This window comes from Nansenia antarctica, assembly GCF_963989245.1.
Source record: "Nansenia antarctica genome assembly, chromosome: 1".
Taxonomy (NCBI): Eukaryota; Metazoa; Chordata; class Actinopteri; order Argentiniformes; family Microstomatidae; genus Nansenia; species Nansenia antarctica.
In genome coordinates, this window is record NC_137674.1 from 111,888,456 (window position 1) to 111,910,776 (window position 22,321).

Here is a 22,321-nt window from a genome sequence, read left to right on the forward strand (position 1 = left end):
TACACAACGAAACGCATGCGTAGGTCAAAGGTCAAACGGTAAAAGGAAAATAAGAGTTAGTCACACAACCTCGGAGGGCAAATCAGTATGCTTGAGAGTTCCTCCATCTCTCCGTATAGCCAATTAAAAACTAATCGTCTACTAACCGTCCCACAAAAAACACAAACAAGCTGGAAAAAGAGGGATTTGACTAATCGGTCAGTCTAGTAGAAATGGCGAGCTGTAATCAGATGCTGAGGTAATCCCCTTCTCTCTGAAACACTGTTGCAGTGTCAATACACTCTGGAAGGTTCTGTGCAAATAAATCGCTACGCCTCCCCAACGGTCTCTCGCTGAGTCGTCGTCCCCGTCGCTGCAGAGGCACACTGCCGCAGACTAATCTCACCTGGCCCCCTTCGGATTTAGCAGATCATCGACGTTCTAGAATACCAGGGCGTTCTAGAATACCAGGGCTTTGTCTGATCATGAAAGATGTGGATCGCCTTTCAGCTTCACCAAGGTGTCACCTGACGGCTAGAATAGCAACAACAAACAAACAAATCTATTTTTGTTCGTCAACCCCCCGACCTTCTGGAGTTAGAGAGAGAGAGACCTGTAACCAAAGACTTGTGAAGCACTTGTGGTTAGGTTAGTTGAGTCCTCTCTATAGCTGAACAAAACATTTCTGCAGCTTTGGAAGAAAATTCAAAAAGCAGCCCCCCTCATAATGGTTACAAAGTACAGTACACACACTTCTCAAATTTGTATCGGTGTGTGGCCATGCACTGACTGGCCGTTATCTTTCCAAAGAGTTTTTATTTGAGGCCAATTCAACCTGAAAACAAAACAGCAGCTACTTATCATGAGCGACCTCACAGAGGTATGGGACGTGAAGTGTTTGGCAGTCCGCTCGCCTTTTCATTTTCTTTGCGAGGGCAGTGAAGCGTGACACGCTACGAAGACCAATTTCTTAACCCTTAAGAAGCAATTAAGGCAATTAATTCTTTCAATGCCAGATAGCAAATTTACCTTAAATTGTACCTTGCTGCCCAGTCAGATTAGCAAAATTAGTGAGGAAAAGCACTTGCGTGTGGTCTTCCATAAGCAGCTTTCTTAATGCACCGTAAAAAACTAAATTAAATTCAGAAAAAGAATGTCTGAAAACATAATCTAAAGTCGAAAGAGCAACAAAACCCAAGTGAGCGCACACGTTCATTGTTATTCTCTCAAGCTTGAAGGTATCTGGAGGACTTGGCCCGTCGCACCAAATGTGTCTCGAAAAAACCTGAGTCAGCCAGAAAAATCAGTGAAATTGTATTTATTTATCTAAGTAATGTTCTCAAGTAGCATGCGCGGTGTTGGTAACAGGAGGCGGGGAGCAGATATCTGAACTGCGCTGGCGGCCTGTCCTTCAGCAACTCCTTACATCACAGGATGTGGAACATCCAAGAGTTCCACACACGGATCAGGCAATCAAGGAGGTGTGACCTGTGACCTTTGACCCCTGCCCTTCCGTGTAATGAGAAGGCGTTCGGTTCTGGAGTGTGGGCAGTCGACCGCCAGCTGTCACAACTTCCAGAGCTATCGAGTGTTCGTCAGCCTGATCCCTGAGTGGGACAAGAAGACGCTCCGAAGATTTGGAGAAAGCTAAAAGAGAACTCCAGGACAGTCAGACACTGAAGGGGAACTCATAAAAAAGACCATCAGTCCTCTTATCTGGAGACTGCCAGCTGAGCTGAATTAGGAGCATCAACGTTTACATTATAGTCATTTTAGCAGACGCCTTTATCCAAAGCGACTTACATTAGTAAGTGTTATCATCTATTCATCAGTCATCATAAGAAAAACAAATCTATGCTAGGACCAGAGGGGTCATTGGCAGTCACAATGCTATAATAATAACAACAATAGTATTATTACTACTATTTCTACTATGTACAGTAGAGAAACTGTACTTTAGTGGGGATGAATAAGTCTTTAGGAGGGACGGTTAAGATGGAGCCTGAAGAGATCTGTCAGTCTTCAATCGACGGCGGAAGACAGGTAGCGACTCTGACTCTGCAGTCCTGACAGAAGTGGGCAGCTCGCTCCACCAGCGGGGCGCCAGGACCGTGAAAAGTCGTGCGCAGACTACCAAGTGGGTCTCCCGTGTCTGTAACGGGCCACTCTGTTTGTTCCCCAGATTGTGCGTCACGGTGGAGGTCTGGGTCTGGTTCTGGCTGCTCTGGGCACGGCCAGGCAGGATGTGTACGACCTGCTAAAGTCCTGAGGTTCATCTCTCATGAGACCTTCTCCTCCAATGTGTTTTGAGCAGGTGGTGAGGATAGAGGACATAAGGAATACATGAAAGACTTTTGAAATTTGGCCATAGCATTCTAGGCATTGCAGTTTATACTATACTATACTCAAAACCTCAAAAACGTTTGGTGTATTGCCACACAACATGGATGATTGTAATATGTATTTGCGTTCTGCAGAAGGATAGGAGTCGATCATTATTGTACCAGGATGATGACACTGTCTTTTTTCCCTCTCTTCCTTTTTCTACATGTATTTACAGTAGAGAAGATGTACAGGGGGGTAAGCGGGGATGAAGAGGTCTTCAGGAGGTCAAAGACATCCCTCCTCTTATCTGGACACTTGGGAGCGTGTTTCAGCTAAAGATATTCGGTGTGTTTTCTGTTCTACACAGGGAGACGAGCGGGCGGGTGCACGCACGCTACGCCCAGTATGACCTCTGACCCCGCGGTCTGCCCTCCGTGCCACACAGTGGACGTACACCGTTTCCTGGGCAAGGCACATTCTGTACATATCTGCTGCTTTAGGGGGATTTGTGTGTGTGTGTGTGTGTGTGTGTGTGTCTGATTTCTTTATAAAAGAACTGCAATGGAAGAGCAGTGGGGAAGTAGTACATTTAACATTTTGGGGAATTTAGGAGACGCCTTTTATCCAAAGCGAATTACTTTAGACAAATGTGTTAGTTGTAAGTGAATCATCCAGTCATCGCAGTGAAAAGTAACCCAGAGGCCCTTTCTGCCATTTCCAACACATTACATTTTCTCAACTTCTAAAAGCTTTTTATTTTTTTAACGCATCTTTTTAAAAGCCTGAGGGCTATAAGAAAGAGAGAGAAAGAGCACATGAATAACATTCAAGGGATGATTCACTTACTTACTTAGACAAACGTATTTGTTGGTAAGTCGCTTTGGATAAATGCCAAAAATGTAAAAAATTTACAAAACAGTAATGTCAATGGTTGAAACACAGTTCCAGAAACAGAGTTTCACACCGCTAACAACCAGTGCCCCCCCTCCTCTACGCGCCCTCCTCTCCATCGCCTCTGCTGCAGGAGAACAGAGTGACAAATATAAACAGTAGGTCGGCTGTGTTGAAGGAAATTACCTCCCAGAACCACTGGCGTGCTGCCAGCTCAGAGACATTCATCTGCTCTCTCCTGAGCCTGACTCATGGACAACCAAGGAGGGGGGAGAGAGAGGGAGGGAGAGAGAGAGAAAGCGCAAGTCCATCAGAGAGAGAAGGAGGGAGGGGGGGAGAAAGCGCAAGTCCATCAGAGAGAGAAGGAGGGAGGGGGGAGAGAGAGAAAGAGAGAGAAAGCGCAAGTCCATCAGAGAGAGAAGGAGGGAGGGGGGGAGAGAGAGAGGGAGAGAAAGAGAGAGAAAGCGCAAGTCCATCAGAGAGAGAAGGAGGGAGGGGGGAGAGAGAGAGGGAGAGAAAGAGAGAGAAAGCGCAAGTCCATCAGAGAGAGAAGGGGGGAGGGGGGGGAGAGAGAGAGAGGGAGAGAGAGAGAGAGAGAGAAAGCGCAAGTCCATCAGAGAGAAGGAGGGAGGGGGGAGAGAGAGAGAGAGAGCAGGCATAGAGAGGAGTGAGAAAGAGTGGGGGGGGGGGGGGGACATGTGAAAGTTTTAAACCTGTGATCGCAGTAGGTGATGCGAATCCAGAACCAGGGGTAACAACTTCCACCAGCACGAGACAAAGGAAATTCCTCAGCGTGGAACGTTCCGGAGTGAGTTCATATTATAGGCATTTCTTTCTCTCGAGGGGAGGATTGTGTGACACAACAAAACATTTTTTTAATATTGGGAGGGTGTGTATGTATAAAAACGTGAGGCGACAGGAACACCACGGCAGGGCTCAGCAGACTGAAGTCTGAGAGGGTTTGAAGTGAGAGGTTTGGTGACGAGCCACACGTCGTACTAGTACTACGCACCGAGGTATTGCGTGACTGGAGAGTGAGGAGGATTTAGCAGCTGTGGAAGCGATGCCAGTGAACGGAGCGACGACTACTACTACTTGAAGGAGAAACACGAGGGCTGTTGTTAGGTGAAAGGTAAGAAACTCTGCTACTGGAATCTCATATATTAAAAGAATAAAATAAACTGTTCAGTCACACAAAAATCTACTGGAGGAGGTTAATGATGCTATGGTGTTTTTTTAACATCACTTTCACTTCTAATAAAAAAACAACATTTATTTTGACTAGAAAGTCTGAGGTATTCAGTGATCAAGTGAATTTCCCCTCAGTGGAGAAGACTCTGGCAGACACGGGCAGGGTAATCAGACTGATTATTAGACAGAACGGACACCGAAAACAGCAGCTTCTCCCTGTTGGTTTCTTGTGAACGCTTTGAGCTAGTGGGCTAAAATACTAAGGAGGGTCAAATAATTAGTATTCACTTCAAAGACTCCTGGAGGTTGTCACAGACGACAGTAAAGGCTGGAGATATACTGACACTGATTTTTCAACGTTGTAACATGAAGGAAAGGATGGACTTCAATCAATAGGATGCAGCACAAAATCTGCTCAAAATATAAGAGGCTCACAGGATTAACCAAACTTGAGAAAGCTGTCTGAAAATGATTCACTGAATTTAGAGTAAAATCATTTAGGCTACATTTGAGAAAGATACTTCATTGTGGCTTCAAGAGGTTTAGCTACAAAGACATGTCATAGATACAATGCACTGCCAGTGTTACAAGACTAGACAGCAACACAAAAGCAAATACATTTGACTTCAAATTAAAACCTAGAAAGTGTACACCTACAGTATGAACCTATTCACAACTGGATATTAGCTCAAGAAGCAATTCTACGCATTTGTGAAATGGCATGCCATGGATTTCAACTATTATTAGAATTAAACCAATCGTTATTAAAACAAACCAATCAATTTAAATAAACGTAATTGATGACTTATTTCAATAGAAACCGTAACACAATTTCATATACCCAGAACAAGAACTAAACAGCACAGCCAGTGTTTCAGACGTACAAAAATGGGGCTAAAAATACAGTAAACATGTGCGAGCAGAGCAGTGATTCCAGCTAATAGCTAGCCTCCTTCCTTGGCTAATTGCTTCGCCGTGGCCTGGAACCGATAGTAATGACTGTACAGGAAAAAATCCTACATCATTTGTTATCATAAATGTCACTCATCATTAAGACTTCAAACTGAGGCGAATGTCCCTTTCAGAGATAAGGAGGGGGTGTGTGTTAACATTGTGTCTCTCTCTGTTTTCTTTTAAACACTTTTTTACTAGAAACTTCTTGTTCTGGAAGGTACAGAACCCAGGAGAGGACGAGGACAGAGGAGGACCGCGCCGTCTGGACTACGAGACAGAGGACGACATTCTGACCTAACCACCCGTCTCCTTTACTGGGTTTTAAAGTTGAAAACAACCTGTGTTTGGATTATTTCCTGCAGCAGCGAGAGCTTTGGAGACGACCCCCCCCACCTCCCGCCCTCCCCCCCTCCCCTTTGAGCTCCAGCTTTGGTTTGTCATTCTAACCTGTGAGGACGACAGCTTCGGGTGGGGTCGTGAGGTTGGAACTTGGTGGTTCCAAGTTCGTCCACCAGACCAGGAGGATATGGGCCTTCCGTTGCTCCGCCCCTGAGCTGCCCTGGCCCCCCCCCCCCCCCCCACGCTCCGTGCCCCCCCCCCTGCCCAACGGGATACCCCCGATCACCATGCTGACCACACCCCCGGAGCCACCAGCCAGAGCAGCCGAGGCCCCGCCCCCATCCGACAGGCCCCGCCTCCCTCCCTCCTCCCCTGAGGCAATCACCCCACCCCCCGCAGTACCATGTCCCAGCCAGAGGCGGCGACAGCGACACTGTCTGTTCTCGACGGCTCCGACAACGACGGCGGGCCGGGCGGGGCCGAGTCCGAGCTGCGCTGGGCCGCCCTGCTCATCGTCATGGTTATCATCCCCACCGTGGGGGGCAACATCCTGGTCATCCTGGCCGTGTCCCTGGAGAGGAAGTTGCAGAATGCCACCAACTACTTCCTGATGTCGCTGGCCGTGGCCGACCTGCTGGTGGGGCTGCTGGTGATGCCCATCGCCCTGGTAACCGTGCTCTACAGTAAGTCACCCCCACACGGGGGTCACACAGGGGTCACCGTGCTCTCAGTGATTCCCACAGCATGTTAATACTTTGGGGGGCCCCCAAAGTATAATGGCTCCCCCCAAAGTATAATTTGTGCCAGTGTGGAGTTTTCTGTCATATATATAGATATAGATCATGTTCTTTGTTGGTTTGTGAGGATGTTCATACACACTTGGTAAGATGTGTGTGAAAGATGTGGCTCACCTTTTTTTTTGGTGTCATGAACTCCTTATGACAACGAGGGGGGGGAAATACCAACTGACTTTTTGGGCGCTCGGTGGTGTAACGCAGTAAGCGTCGACCATGTAACCGCAGGGTTTCAAGACATATCCTGCATGTCATCACTTCTCTCTCTCTCACCCTTCCTTCCTGTCAAACCTGTACTGTCTCTATCGCAATAAAAAGAGTGATATGAGTGGGATGACCGCCCCCGCTAACTTTAATACCAACTGACTTTTTGAATCACCAACTGCCAAAAAGAGTTCCGAAGCACTCGCCACCTAGAGTGCCTAAAGTGTTTTATAGCGTCTTTATTTTATAGTGTTTTATATATATATATAGCGTCTTATTCCAAAGCGGCATTTACAACGGGCCTCTCGTTCACCCATACGTGTACACACACACACACACACACACACACACACACACACACACACACACACACACGGCGGCTCTACCTCCTGCGCCCACAGCCCATTCTCTGGCTGCGTCGCCAGTCTCTGTACCCACCTACAGAAAGGACCCGTCAATCACTACACTAACCACCTCAAAATAGTGGTCGACACCAAATCACCCATGGACAAGCTACTGAAAGGACCCGTCAATCGGTACGGGCACTACACTAACCACCTCAAAATAGTGGTAGACACCAAATCACCCATGGACAAGCTACTGAAAGGACCCGTCAATCGGTACAGGCACTACACTAACCACCTATAAATAGTGGTAGACACCAAATCAACCATGGACAAGCTACTGAAAGGACCCGTCAATCGGTACAGGCACTACACTAACCACCTATAACCGTGGTAGACACCAAATCACCCATGAGGAGCACTGTGACAGGATGACCCCCCCCCACCCCCCGCCCCCCTTTAAACAACATCAATTCCAATAAGCCCCCGGAGCTGAGGCCCACGACACATCGCTGCCGTTCCTCGTCAGGAGGAGGAGGGCTCGCTCCTCGTTCTTGTGCTTCGCTTGACTCCCATCAATTAGGTCTGAATCTCCACTTGGCTGCCTCCCCCTGTTCCCCGTGGACCTGCCGTTTATAGAGCAGCTGTCAGCGCGCAGACACAGACGCCGGGAACACCTTAGCTCACCCCTTTTCAGTGAAAGCACGTCGCCAAGCAGAAAGCAGTTCTAACCTGCAGTTAGTGAAACATTTTTTAATAGGACGGTCGTCCCCTAACTCCCCTACTCGTTTGGTGACGACGGACATTAAACATTTCGTCCTTCGTTAGCAGAAACAACCGAAAGCGAAATGAACACCACAGGCACCACACGCAGATTAATGAGCCTTGGAGAGATGGCGCAGGCCGGGTTTAAGGCAGAGGGACGCGTCGGAGGTTCTGTTGAGCCACAGGCCTCGGCTATAAACGAGTTAGGAAACAGCAGATGAAAAACAAGATAGCGGCCAATGAACAAGCTACTTCCTTCAGGCTGCGCAATCACGGTAGTGGCACTGTGCTGTATCGGATCCTGATAATCATGATGACCTAGTCTCTCTCTCTCCCTCTCTCTCTCTCTGGTCTCTCTCTTTCTCCTGTTAAGTCTCTCATCGCTCACTCTAGTCACTTAAGGCTGTGATGAGAAAGAAAGAAAGAAAGAAAGAAAGAAAATCAAGATAGCGAGCAAACTAAAAAGCGTTTGCGTTCGATTCGACGACGTGACGTAGCTGTACAAATACAGCTGTCTCAGAGTTCAGAATTACGCCTCTCCTCCTCCTCCTCCTCTCCCTGACCTGCTGTAAGACTAGACTCCCCTGACACAGATAGTCAGGATTATTAAATGGACTGCACTTATACAGCGCCTTATTCCAAAGCGTTTTACAATGGCCTCTCACTCACACACCAATGGTGACAAGCTACCATGCAAGGCGCCAGCCCCGCTCATTGGGAGCAATTTGGGGTCTTGCCCACAGGACACCTCGACATGTGGCCAGCTGGAATTCGAACCGCAGATCTGCCGACCGTGCAAACGCTGGACGCCAGCTCTACCTCCTGCGCCACAGCTGCCCCAATTATTAGTCCTTAGTCATTCTGTTCAGAGTAAACCGCCCTGCGACACGCCACAACATCACAACACCCATCGCCCTTGTTCTATATCATACAGTACATATCACCACAAGACCAATAGGATGCATATTTATATGCATATATTTTATTATATGATATTATCATAACTCTATGTATCATATTGATATTCATCTTGTGTATATTCAGTCTTAAATTAATTCATTTATAGGCTACCTGTACTGTAATACCTCGAAACTACATGTCGTTGTCTAAGTACTTATGTATTTACGTGCGATGACAATAAAGTTGAATGTAATCTAGAATCTGATCAACACCCCACCTCATCTGTGCATGGCAGGAATCTGACCTCCCCCACCGCCTTCTCTGCATAACAACCATATGTGGTGTGCCAACAGCAGGCAGAGGCAAGAAGAAGGGTGGTGGTGGTGGGGGGGGCACATGGCTGAGACCTGTTATTCAGGTCATACGCCTGAGTCAGTCAGAAACACACTTGTGTAAACAAGTCACATACACCCTCAGAGGACTGGGAAAGGGAACTTTGGTGTGTGTGTGTGTGTGTGTGCAAGCAGAGCTTTGTCTGTGGATGCGAGTGTGTGCGCGCGTGCGTGCGTGTGTATCGTGCATCGTGCAACGCATGGTATTTAGTTGCAGCTGTCTCTCTCCTGGCTGCAGACGGAGCACGCAGCAGCACGCAGCAGCACGCAGCAGCACGCAGCAGCACGCAGCAGCGCAGGGGGAAGAGAGAGATCAGGGGAGAGTAAACACACATAAACCCTGTTTATAACCGTGTTTACGTGCTTCACGCCCAGGCCTTTAGAGGCTCTCTGCCCTGGAAGGACCAGGGTCCACCTCCGAACGCCGCCGCTAGCCGAGGAACAGAGTGTGCTGCAGTCACACAGAGAGAAGAACTTCCAAATAATACTAACCTGAAACTTACCAGAGTCCAGAGCGCGACAGGGGTGTTCATGTTATGTAAGTACAGTAGTAATACCGCTAATACATCAACTTGGGGTCTCTCAGAACTCTATACGCAATAAAACCATTTCGGCTAAACAACATTTAGGAAAGAACAAGAAGTTTATAACCTCTCAAGCTTCTCAGTGTCTTCCTGGAAGAAGAAAAACATTTCTAAAACCCCTCGGCTACGGTCCTGTTGCCGGGGGAAGAAAGAAAGTGTCTGGCTAATCATCGTGTAGCTTTTTAACATTCGATATTGACGAGAGAGAGAGAGAGAGGGTGAACCAAACCAGATCGTATCATTCAGTCGGTGCTGAGTGAGGGGAGGCTATGAGGCGGGTACGACGGCTGCCTATTACAGTTGTAAAGGAGTCCCAAGGCCCTTTCCTCCACATCTGCTGGGCAGATGAAGGCAGAACTTAGTCAACACCTTGGAACATTAAATGGTTCCACTGTTTAAAGGTGAGCTGTAGGCTGCGGCCTAGCGCTGTCACGGCACCGACATGTTGCCCACAATGCAACAGGGCAGGCTAAATATCACCATGACAAAGCAGAATCATGATAATAGGGTTGAACTTTCACTTACAAACATTAAGCTGCCGTACCAACTGAAGGTGAATGAACAGTTATAGTTCTAAGATCCTCTTAATAATAAACACAAATAAACAAGTATTAACAAGACCTATGACGATGTCTTCTCTCCACTGGTTTCACATTGTACGCTTTGACGAAACGTCGGCCCCTAGGTCTCAAATTAAGTGTCCGACTACGTAATCTTCAGATTACCGTCGGCAGTTGAGAGTTATGCAGTCGTGTTGGCATGCTACGCATTTCATTATGGTGCAGGAAATCTGGAGGACAACAAACAGCTACCTGCCTTTAAACAGCCCTCTACCTGCCTTTAAACAGCCCAGCTACCTGCCTTTAAACAGCCTGACTACCTGCCTTTAAACTGCCTGACTACCTGCCTTTAAACAGCCTGACTACCTGCCTTTAAACAGCCTGACTACCTGCCTTTAAACAGCCTGACTACCTGCCTTTAAACAGCCCAGCTACCTGCCTTTGAACAGCCTAACTACCTGCCTTTATACAGCCCAGCTACCTGCCTTTAAACAGCCCAGCTAGCTGCCTTTAAACAGCCCTCTACCTGCCTTTAAACAGCCCTCTACCTGCCTTTAAACAGCCCTCTACCTGCCTTTAAACAGCCTAACTACCTGCATTTAAACAGCCGAGCTACCTGCCTTAAAAACGACAGGTGAGAAACAGCTAAGAGAGCATTACAATGAACAGCGCTTTCTCTGATAGTTTGCTCTGGTCCCATACGGCAGGGCTCTTGCTCTACCGGGTCAGAATAATCCGTAAGGTCCCCTCATGTTCCCGTAAAGGTGTACTCAACAATAACGATCAACGTGCAACGTTTTCACTGTTGGCAAACTGTAAGAACACTCCTGCAGTCTCAATCTGAATGGATAAACATATTTTCATATGCGCCTTTCGGTAGTATCATATAAAAACGTTATTTCCCATAACGCTGGTATCATATAAGTGTGGTTATGGTTTACGTACCGTGATATACAGCGCATAAACTCCGGCCTACAGTATAAACTTAAACACCCCACTGAACATGGAACATACCACATTCCAAACAGTCGATTGATTGGCTAAATAAAACGCTGTTGCTTGCTTGTTTATTTGTTTAGACGAAAGCTACTTGCAGGATTTAGGGCAGGGGGGAGGAGGCTGTAACCATAGCGCCACGTTTACAACAAGACAGCTCAACGAGAAGTGTTTACGTTCAGGACAGAAGGAGAAATATTTACTTATATATATTTGAGCCAGAGCACTAGTGGAGCACACAACCTGGCTGTGAAGCTAGCTAGCTAGCAGTACAGGTCCATCTGTCTACCACCTATGCAAAGGCAGGTCAGAGGTCAGCATCGAGACTTAACTGCCTGGCAGTCCCAGGGGTCATAGGTGCAAGGAAAGCCCTCTGTCAGAGCAGAGGAACACAGAACATTCTTACCCTTCTCCACTAATGAGCTTAGAGGTCTTAGAGAGGTCCACGTTCGTACAAGGGGCTGACTGCCTTGGCAGAGTGCTCACCGAGTCTCCACACACACACACAATTTTATTTGGAAAGGTGTCCACTCCAGATTAGAATCCTCTATAATTATATTTCATAAAATATGTATGTATTCTATACTCAACCTGTCCCTGCATGCAGAGTAGTTTGAGTAGTGCCCTCATGCATATTTAGAGCGTGGAGCATCTCCGTAAACCAGGATGTTGAAGTATTTCAAAAGGTAAACAAACAACAACCCCAAATGATTGGGACAATGATTGGCTCAACCACAGAACTAACGACACAATCACACTACGCACAAACCTTACAAATAAGAAAGGCAGAAAACCCGAAATAGAGGCGGTGGAGATTCCTACTCAACGCCTTATTCTCTTCTATGGGACATTCGTTGTCAAACACGTAAATAAAGTGTGTGACGACGACAAAGCTTTGGCTCGGGGAAAGATTTAGAACGAGTTTAGTTACGCTCTCAAACGGAGCGAGAACAGGATTCCTAGGATAAAGTATGGCGTCCCAGAAGCGGTGTGTGTGTCTAGTGTGTGTGTGTGTGTGTGTAGTGTGTCTCTAAGAGGTTCTGACAGACATCAGCAGCTCAGGTTCAGCACGTTTGCGTTCGGTGGAACGGGACATTCTCTAAAGCAGCAATAACAATAATTATAGTAATGACAATAATGATACTCAAAATACAGCTGTTTAATAAGACCGCCTTTTTAAGCGTTTTGGTTAGAGTCCTAACGGGCCTGTCTGCCTTGGAATGGTGACCTCACCTCCCTATACTGGAGTGCTGTGGCTGTGTTTCACCTTACCCTGGAGTGCTGTGGCTGTGTTTCACCCTGCCCTGGAGTGCTGTGGCTGTGTCTCACCCTACCCTGGAGTGCTGTGGCTGTGTTTCACCCTGCCCTGGAGTGCTGTGGCTGTGTTTCACCCTATACTGGAGTGCTGTGGCTGTGTTTCACCCTATACTGGAGTGCCGTGGCTGTGTTTCACCCTATACTGGAGTGCTGTGGCTGTGTTTCACCCTATACTGGAGTGCCGTGGCTGTGTTTCACCCTATACTGGAGTGCTGTGGCTGTGTTTCACCCTATACTGGAGTGCCGTGGCTGTGTTTCACCCTATACTGGAGTGCTGTGGCTGTGTTTCACCCTATACTGGAGTGCTGTGGCTGTGTTTCACCCTGCCCTGGAGTGCTGTGGCTGTGTTTCACCAGCACTCACTCAGGTGAAGGAACACAGAGAGGCACGGCAACACGACAAAAATCTGGTCTGGGCAGACCAGAAAGCATCCTATGTACAATACACAGTAGGATATGTTTACGTTTTTTCCCTCTCTTTACAAAAACAGAAATCAATGATTTTGCCTGTGTTAAGTAGACACAGACGACAGCAATTACAAAGGGCCAAGAAAAAATATACTAACTCACAGGCACTTTCTAACAAAGTTTATTTAAAATATATCCCACTGTAAATATTTCTAAATGTTAAAAATAAGGAGAAAGGCCAGGGCAAACAGTACTTCACCTAAAACTGATGCAATCCCCTAGCGTATTCGACGTGGAGCGCACTCACACAGACAGGGATGGGTTGTTTAATATTGAGCAAGAAACATAGTTCAGAAATATTCCACAGAACACTGAAGACAATCAGAAACATTTGGACATTCTTAACACCCATTCCGCGGCACGAAGTACAAGCAATAGACTAAATTGTAAAAAAAACTAAAAATCATATCAGAGAACCTGGCCAACAGCAGCATATTTAATAACCCTAATGTGTAATGGCACAAGAATACAGCTCAATTACTCACCAATTTCCAAATCTGGGATGATAAACACTTATTGACAGAGGGGGCTTAAACAAACCCACGTGCAGAGCTCTCAGCTCCATACACAGTCATAAGAAGAGAATACTTGTTTTCCACTGAATTCATTCTTCACTAGAACAAACAAACAGGAATGCCTCCGTCAGTGCTGGCTTTAATCCCTAGCTGCTGAGGCACATCTCCCCAATGTTGGTGAGTTTAGCACGCTAAAGATGGCATGTAGAACACAGGGCTGGGTTTAGCATGCTAAAGGTTTGTTGAGGACGTGAGTGGATGCAAAGAAACGTTGTTACAGATCTAATAGGGTACTTCCCCCCTTCACATTTACATGTTTGGCATTTAGCAGACGCCTTATTCCAAAGCGACTTACAATCGATACATTTGAATACTAAGCATGTGAATCATCAATTCACCAGTGACCAGTCAATTCACCTCCTCAAGAGATGAATGAAAAAGAAAAGAAAGCATGCCTTTAAACCATACATCAGTATATCAGAGGTCGATAGTACAGTGGGACGGGCTGATTGGCATGACGATGAACAATACTTCATCCGTCGGTTAAAAAAACGCCCAGACTGTCTGCCTTTTTTGTGAGCCTTTCATCTCTTTATCTATGGACAGATGCCTCTTCCACATACACACCCCCTGCTGAGGCCTAGGGTAAGGCCTGGGCATACTGTTCCACACATACCTTCAGATCAAGACATGATTCACCCATGACACCCCTGAGCTGACGCAGCTGCCTGACAGAGTCTGCAGAGAGAGGCTCAGAGGCGAGCGCAGTACCACTTTACTTTAACGCAGAAGAAACCTGCAGAATACTAAACAAATCCAATCAGATGGTGGTGAGGTGGCAAAATCTCTCAGTAAAATATAAATGAAATATGAAAAAACATCTTCTCCTGCAGTTGTATCTGGGTACTCCCCAAAAATATATTCATATATTATATTACATATGAATATTTAAATCTAAGCTAAAAAACCTTCATGTTTTGCAACAGTTATGACTAAACACCAACACTTCCATTCCTATTCGTACCATTTTCTTATCTGTTTACTATCCTCCTCTCTTGTTGTATTTTTTAAATATGTAAATCACTTGTGGTGAATTGCCCCTGTTGTATGAAATGTGCTAGATAAATAAACATGCCATGTCTTGCCTAACTCCAAGACTCTCCCTCATGTCTCTCTCCGTCTCACTCTAATTGGCCCATCTCTCTCTCCGTCTCAGACTCTGATTGGCCGCTTCCTGAGTTCCTGTGCCCCATCTGGCTGTTCCTGGACGTGCTGTTCTCCACAGCGTCCATCATGCACCTGTGCGCCATCTCCCTGGACCGCTACATCGCCATCAAGAAGCCCATCCAGCACAGCCAGTACAAGTCCAGGGCCAAGGCCATGGCCAAGATAGCCGTGGTGTGGTTTATATCGATCGGTAAGCAAGCAATATATATATCGTTATTTTTTAATGTGTGTGTTTTATATTCGTGCAAATGTTAGGCTTTATAAGTCGTAACATTAGAGCCAGAATAAAAGCCAGATGTAACAAAAGCAGAAACAGTATAAACATCCACCACTACAACAACAGAGCATCGCCACAGCAACAGATCACCATCACAGTAAAGTGAGGACAGTTGAAGGTGAGCTGTGGGACAGCCAGCCGCGTTAACGGTCCTGATAGAACCAAACGGTTGTAATAAACGCTTGTAATAAACCAGAGGTGGTTAAAGGAGTTTGGGCTCGTTCCCCTCAGGAAGGAAACTCATTTCACATAACCGCCCTTCCTTGTAAGTAAGAAAGTCTCCAAGCAACGTTATGGATCACAAACTTGCTTTTCTTAGATTAGGTTTTTCAGCCCAAATATCATTCAATACATACTCCAGAAACAAGCATTCAAACTATAACCTTATCATAGGACCCATAGTGTAATAGCCTAGCCATCCATCGATTACTAATAGTAACTGAATGCACAGCGAAGCGAAGTTTCCGCCATTTGGAACGAAATGGGGGTTACGAGGTGGAAGGGTATTGGACTTAGTAGATTGATCATTGCATCTTTTTAATCATCCCTTTCCTCCCCTATACATACAGAGGCTGAGCCACTAGAACGTTCTTTTCTACAGACATCTGTCATACGAGGCGACGTCAAACCGAAGCCCGTGGGTTTATGCCCATTGACGTGCGCGATGTAAAGCTTGACCCAAATGGGTAATTCACCACAGTTCCAAACAGACAGTTTGAGACAAACATCCAACGCTTTAATTTCTCTGATTAATGATCTTATTATTACTTCAGCATCCATCAGTCCATCGTCTGCGTCTGTGTTGCTGATGACTAGCCAGCGAACCCCTCGGTACATAAGCACACCGGGCTTTTTAATGATCTGTTATCCATTATATATCAGCTTTCCAGTAGGAAATTAAATTAAACATCGCAGCGCTCGTTAACGTCGTCAGCCCAGACCGGTGCTCTGGCAAGGGCTTCTGGGAGGCTGCGGTAATGGGCGGATTTCAGCGGGGCGTTCGTGTTCATGTGTATATAACCTTTATTTCACCAGGAGAAGTTAACAGGGCATACGAAAAACATAGAACACAACGTGTCTAGTGTATGGTGCTGTGACTCAGCATGCACCCGCTTTTCACTCGTTTTCTACACTTTTTGGACTCGCTTGACTTTGCGTTTTTTTATTCGTTCTCTGAGCAAACGCAGACGGTCACTGGGAATTATGAGCAGCTGCAGTAAAACAGTGGAGAGGAGCGTGTTCACCATCAGGACTATCATAGCTGGCAATAAATGGATGCTTGATTTTTAAGGACACAGGATGAGAAATTCCAAGAGTCACTGTTTTTTTGCTACCTCTGTCGCCCCTAAGCCGTGACAGCACGAAGTTTATACAATCCTATAGTCCAGCAAATTTCAAAAAGGAAAAGCAGATTTGGGGAGTGTTCATTTCCAACAATAAAACGCAAAATCAATAGCAGCGTAACAGCGTGACCACTGTGGAAATCGAGGGCTGAGAACATACGAAGCCATTACTGTTTCTACTCCAAAAAAACACCTTACACTCCAGTATCACTTGGATCTAAATCTAAATTAATTCAGAACTGTAAAAAGCTGATGCTTGTGTTTTATAAACCACTTCTCTCTTTCTCTCTCTCATTTTCACAGGTATTGCAATCCCCATCCCCATCAAGGGGTTGAGAAACTACCCTCTCCCGAACAACGTCACCTTCAACAGCAACCACACCTGCCTCCTGAAACCCGACAGCTTCCGCGAGTTCATCATGTTCGGCTCCCTGGCCGCCTTCTTCATCCCCCTGACCATCATGATGGTCATCTACCTGCTCACCATCCAGGTGCTGCGCAAGAAGGTCGGCCTGCTGAGGTCAAGGGTCACCCAGCGGTTCATGCGGCCGACCGTCTCCACGGTCTTCCAGCGGGAGCAGCAGCAGCAGCAGGCCTCCTCCGCGGCCTCGTCGCCCACCGAGAAACTGCCCATGATGGAGGGGGGGCTGAAGAGGGAGAGGTTGCCACCGGGAAACTCTACCCCTACCGCCGGCAGCACCAGCCCCACCAACCCCATCACAGGGGACGAGGTGCCCATCCGCCGCATGTCGACCATGGGCAAGAAGTCCATGCAGAACCTGAGCAACGAGCAGCGCGCCTCCAAGGTCCTCGGCATCGTCTTCATGCTGTTCGTGGTCATGTGGTGCCCCTTCTTCATCACCAACGTCACCTCCGTGCTGTGCAACGCCAGCTGCGACGTCCACGTGATCGGGCGGCTGATGGAGATCTTCGTGTGGGTGGGCTACGTGTCGTCCGGCATCAACCCGCTGGTCTACACCCTGTTCAACAAGACCTTCCGGCAGGCCTTCACGCGCTACATCACCTGCGACTACAGCAGCAGCACCAGCGCAAGCAGCAGCAACGGGCCGAGCCGGCACGCCAGGGAGCAGCAGCTGCTGCACGGAGGAGGAGGCGGAGGCGGAGGCGGAGGCAGGAACTTGACGCGGATCTCCTTCCGCTCGTCCGTGGCGGAGAACTCCAAGCTGTTCATGAAGCGGGGCATGAAGAACGGCCTCGGGCCGGTGGGGTACCAGAGCCCGCTGAGGCGACGGCCGCCGCAGTGCACCGCCCAGTCCTCCGGGGGCAGCGTTGTACTGGACACCCTGCTGCTGACCGAGAACGAGGACTGCAAGCCCGAGGAACACGTCAGTTACGTGTAGAGGCCTTGGAAGAGGTTAGGAGATAGAGCCGCCGTCTAATGATCGCAAGGTTGGCAGATCGGTGGTTCGAGCCCCAGCTGGCCACATGTCGAAGTGTCCTGGGGCAAGACCCTGAACCCCAAATTGCTCCCAATGAGCGGGCCGGCCGGCGCCTTGCATGGTAGCTTGGCCGCCATTGGTGTGTGAATGGGTGAATGAGAGGCCGTTGGAAAGCGCTTTGGAATAAGGCGCTATATAAGTCAGTCCATTTACCAATTTATTTGCCTTGGAAGAGGTTGCAGTCGGCTATGAGAAGACGAAAAACACCTCAAAGATCCGGGAAAAAAGCACAACCTCTAACAACTCTTGGGAAGTCTCTACAGGGGGACGGGCTCAAGGAGTGACACGAAAAGCATCGCCATCTCTTTCACGGATTACTTTTTGCGCTACGCGAGCGAACGTAGTATGTTTTGAATGGAAGAATAAAATGGATTAAGCTGGTATCTCTGTCTCTACACACACACTATGTCCTAGAGGTAAGAGGTCCTCAGAGGTCCTCAGATGCTGATGTGGAGAAATTGCCGAACATTTTATCTGTGAAACGAGAGAGAAAAAACAAAACCCAGGCACTCTGAGGTGAGCTGAGGCCTCAATAAAAGACTAAAGCCGACAGAGGGGCTCAGGTGGGATCGTCTCTAAGGAGGGCTGCCAGACAAACACGCCAGGAATGAAGACGTCCAACTGTCTGGAAACTCTCATCGGGTACATTGTGTATTCCCATGCTAATCCTGTCACCTTGAGCTATTTTAATCTGCCGCGGACAATTTCCATTAAGGAGACGACATGCTTGCCTATTGGAGAGGACAAACACTCCTCTGCCTTATAATAAACTAGACATTCTTCTTCTTCTGCCTCCACAACACAAAGCTCTGTAATGGAATACTCTTTATAAAAAATGCCCACCCATTATAACTGCTATTTTTTTAATTTACATGCTTTTTAACCGTATGAACCATTGAATCATTGTGTTGTCATGCCAGAGAAGTTGTTTTTCCCCCCCAAAGTGTTATACTATCCAAGCGGATTATTTGTATGTAAAACGCAACAGACAAAACCTTTATGAATGGGAAGCTTTTGCAGAACATGTCAAGTTTAAATGCAATCATGAGGGTATGTTTTAAGTACTGGTCCGTGAAAATGTATAAAGCTGTGCTTGGCTAAAAGTTAAATCCTAATTGTGTTTGCGTATTTGACAGCTCTTACAAGTTCACCCAAAAGAGGTGACATGATTTAGCTACTACAGGCCTGTTAAGTCCTGTTTACCGATTACTTTGATCATTTTAGTGCTTAAATGACATTACGCTATATTCCTGGCATCTACGGCTTAACTTTCACACAAGGAGCTTTTGTAAATGTCTCTATGATGAGCTGATAATGACTGAGGCAAAGCTAACTGGACACAGAGAGCCAAAATAAACACCTCATAAACCTCAGAGGGTTCATAACGACAAACACCGTCTGAGAGGCACAACACAATAGAGCGGGCGTGTGTCACCATCATTTTAATGAGTGCCCATAAAGAGGGGAAGGGGGGGGGGGGTAGTTTACACTCTGCACACGCGACTCTCTCAACAGTCACATATCCAAAACATTTCAGTTTCTTGCCAACTTTCCAAATTAAACCAAAAGGGGGGATATTGTAGATGCTAGACACAATTGTTTGAATTCTTCCAAATAAACGACTGCTGGATAAAAAAGTTAAACGTGCAAGTCCAGTGCACACTATGCCATTCATGATGTAGGCTAAACCATGAACACACAATAAGAATATCCTTCAGCCACCAAATGTAAACAAAAGAGGAGTCGCCCACACGACTAGTTCATAGAGAGCCGAACATCATCTTACACTTAAATACATCATCTTAAACATCATATTTCTGTGATCGTGAGATTGTCGTGGAAGGAGGAACACAGTCATGGCCTCTCTGAGGGGGGGGGAGAGACGCCAGTAGCACAGCCCCCCCATAGTCTGACCTCTGCTGACCCCTAACCCACTCAGACTCAGCCACTCTGAGACACAAGTCCTGCCTCCCCAAGAGTGTAGTAGGAAAGGAGCCTGGTTGGCCTGGGAGCCATGGGTGTGTGTGTGTGTGGGGGTGTGAGTGTGTGTGTGTGTGAGCGTGGGGGGTGTGTGAGGGTGTGTGTGTGAGGGTGTGTGTGTGTGTGTGAGGAGGGGGGGGGGGGTAGTTCTGCTGAATTGTTGCCGTTCAGCAGGCTCTCTAAACACAGGAAGGATTTACGTAAGGTTTATCTAACAGCCAATTGATCATGGGAATATCACAGAGCCTTTTTTGGGCTTAAAATAGTCTCCCTGATGTTCCCCCTGCTTGGCCCGCGCCTCTGTTTAACGAGGCAGCGCCGGCCCACGGGTAAGTCAGGTCGTACGATGACTGATGAGCCTTCATAAACAGCTAGAGGAGAAAAATGTGTGACTGAGGACGACATGAGAACTGGTGATGACACATCACAGGGGAGCGAGGAAGTACTTTGGTTGCCACCAAAACAAAAACGTACGTCACACAGAATGCCAAACACTGCCATAAAACATCTCGCAAACGCTCCCTCACACTTTGTTACAAACTGTACAGATGCGAAGGGGGTAGCAAACATTTCACAAAAGTAAAATGAATTCAAAAATCATTGACAATCAGTTGCGCTTAGAATTAGGTGGGCTTGCTTAAGAAATTATTATTGTTGTTATTATTCAAATGATATCATGCTACTCCTCCACCTTTAAGCTCTTCACACCATTCCAACTTTAAAACGTACAGAGGTCTAACCCAAGTTGCTATGACTTCTGGTTTTGATACCTATTAACCTTTCTAAAAGGACACAAACATGAAAGTGCACTTTTCAACATGGAGGTCGATAGAAACTAAAAGGTGCAATCTTCCAACCCCTATCGATCTTACAGCTTTTAGGCTACTAACACCATTTCAACTGTAGAAAAGTTTTTTGATACGTATTGAACTTTTTAAACTATTACGTTTTTTTGTAACCCCAAAACCTCTCATCAGGTTAACAGGATGGAATGTTTGAGGCCCAGAATTCTTCCCATTGTTACCGTAACTGCTTTGGAACTTTCACCACTCCTGAAAATAAATAACAAGTAGACCTGCGGAACACATTCTTAGAATGATTACACAATTCTGCTCTCTCTCCCACTCTCTCTCTCTTTCTTTCAACTACTATTCCATATAATCGCAAGGTCCGTGGTTCGATTCCAGGTCATCGACATATCCTGCATGTCATCCCCCTCTCTCTCACCCATCCTTCCTGTCAATCTCTACTGTCTCCATCCTCCTCTCCCTCACCCATCCTTCCTGTCAGTCTCTACTGTCTCTATCCTCCTCTCTCTCCCTCACCCATCCTTCCTGTCAATCTCTACTGTCTCCATCCTCTCTCTCCCTCAACCATCCTTCCTGTCAATCTCTACTGTCTCCATCCTCTCTCTCTCACCCATCCTTCCTGTCAATCTCTACTGTCTCCATCCTCCTCTCTCTCACCCATCCTTCCTGTCAATCTCTACTGTCTCTTTCCAAATTAAGCAGAAATGCCCTAAAAACATATGTTCATCAACCCCTGATAAAAGCTTTGTGAAACCCATTAAAGCGTTTTATAACACCAAAAACTCTCATCCAGTTAACCAACCAACTCTACCATTCTCAACCACTCCTTCAACCAACTCTACCATTCTCAACCACACCTTCAACCAACTCTACCCACGCTTGTCCTATGTAACATTCTATCCAATTCAATTCAACTTTATTGTCCATGTGCAGTGCACTAGGAACATGACTTGCTATTCTCCGTGCTGAACAAGCTACAGTACAACAACAACAAGACGCCAACACAACAATAGTCCAGACACACAATATATACAGCACCAATACCAGTGAATATATATACTGTACAACTTAGTGCAAAAACATGTAAAGTGCAAGGTGCAATGATCAGGAGTTATTGAGGAGGGCTGTGGCTTTGGGGAAGAAACTGTTCAAGTGTTGTGATGTTTTTGACCTGGTGGCCCTGTACCACTGTCCAGAAGGGAGTCGTTCAAACAAGCTGTGAGCTGGATGTGAGGGGTCAACCAACCCAACCATCTCTAACTGTATCCCCTACCATAAAAAAAGACTTTCACTTTCCTTCTAACTACCCAGCAGATCTATCCCATCAAAAACATCTTTAAACCTTTTCCAATAACCAACATGAGATTTTTGCAAGCCCACAAAGTTTCTCCTGGAACTTTCTTTCCCCGAGTTTAACGAGACTTCCGAAAACCACCACTCAACCGAGAAGGGTTAGATTTTAAAAGGCACTAAAGAATTAAAGTAAATAAACAGTCTAGTGACTCCAGACGTGAAACAAAACACACAAGTTTCTGAAATCGAAGGTCAAAAACATTACCCTGGATCTGACATCCAACTGCAGGAAACTGTTTTTCTTACATGCTGAGGTGTTCATCATCCTCTGATCAGGATCTCAGGTGTTCAAAACGTTTAATCTGGATCAGAATGATCCAGGATCAGATGGAGCTGGCTGGTTCTGAGTCGTGTA

At 46.7% G+C, this 22,321-nt stretch overlaps 2 protein-coding genes across 3 annotated transcripts in view; one reads left to right on the forward strand and one right to left on the reverse strand.

Moving 5' to 3' along the window:
- psmd1 (proteasome 26S subunit, non-ATPase 1) overlaps positions 1–22,321 on the reverse strand; it is a 68,547-nt gene that overhangs the window by 25,802 nt on the left and 20,424 nt on the right. The window lies entirely within an intron of this gene.
- Positions 6,083–17,725, forward strand: htr2b (5-hydroxytryptamine (serotonin) receptor 2B, G protein-coupled; the record flags this gene model as incomplete). The annotated part of the gene is made up of 3 exons (XM_080548498.1): positions 6,083–6,362; positions 14,734–14,934; positions 16,668–17,725. 3 exons carry the CDS (start codon positions 6,083–6,085, stop codon positions 17,723–17,725), a joined length of 1,539 nt encoding a protein of 512 aa, XP_080404624.1.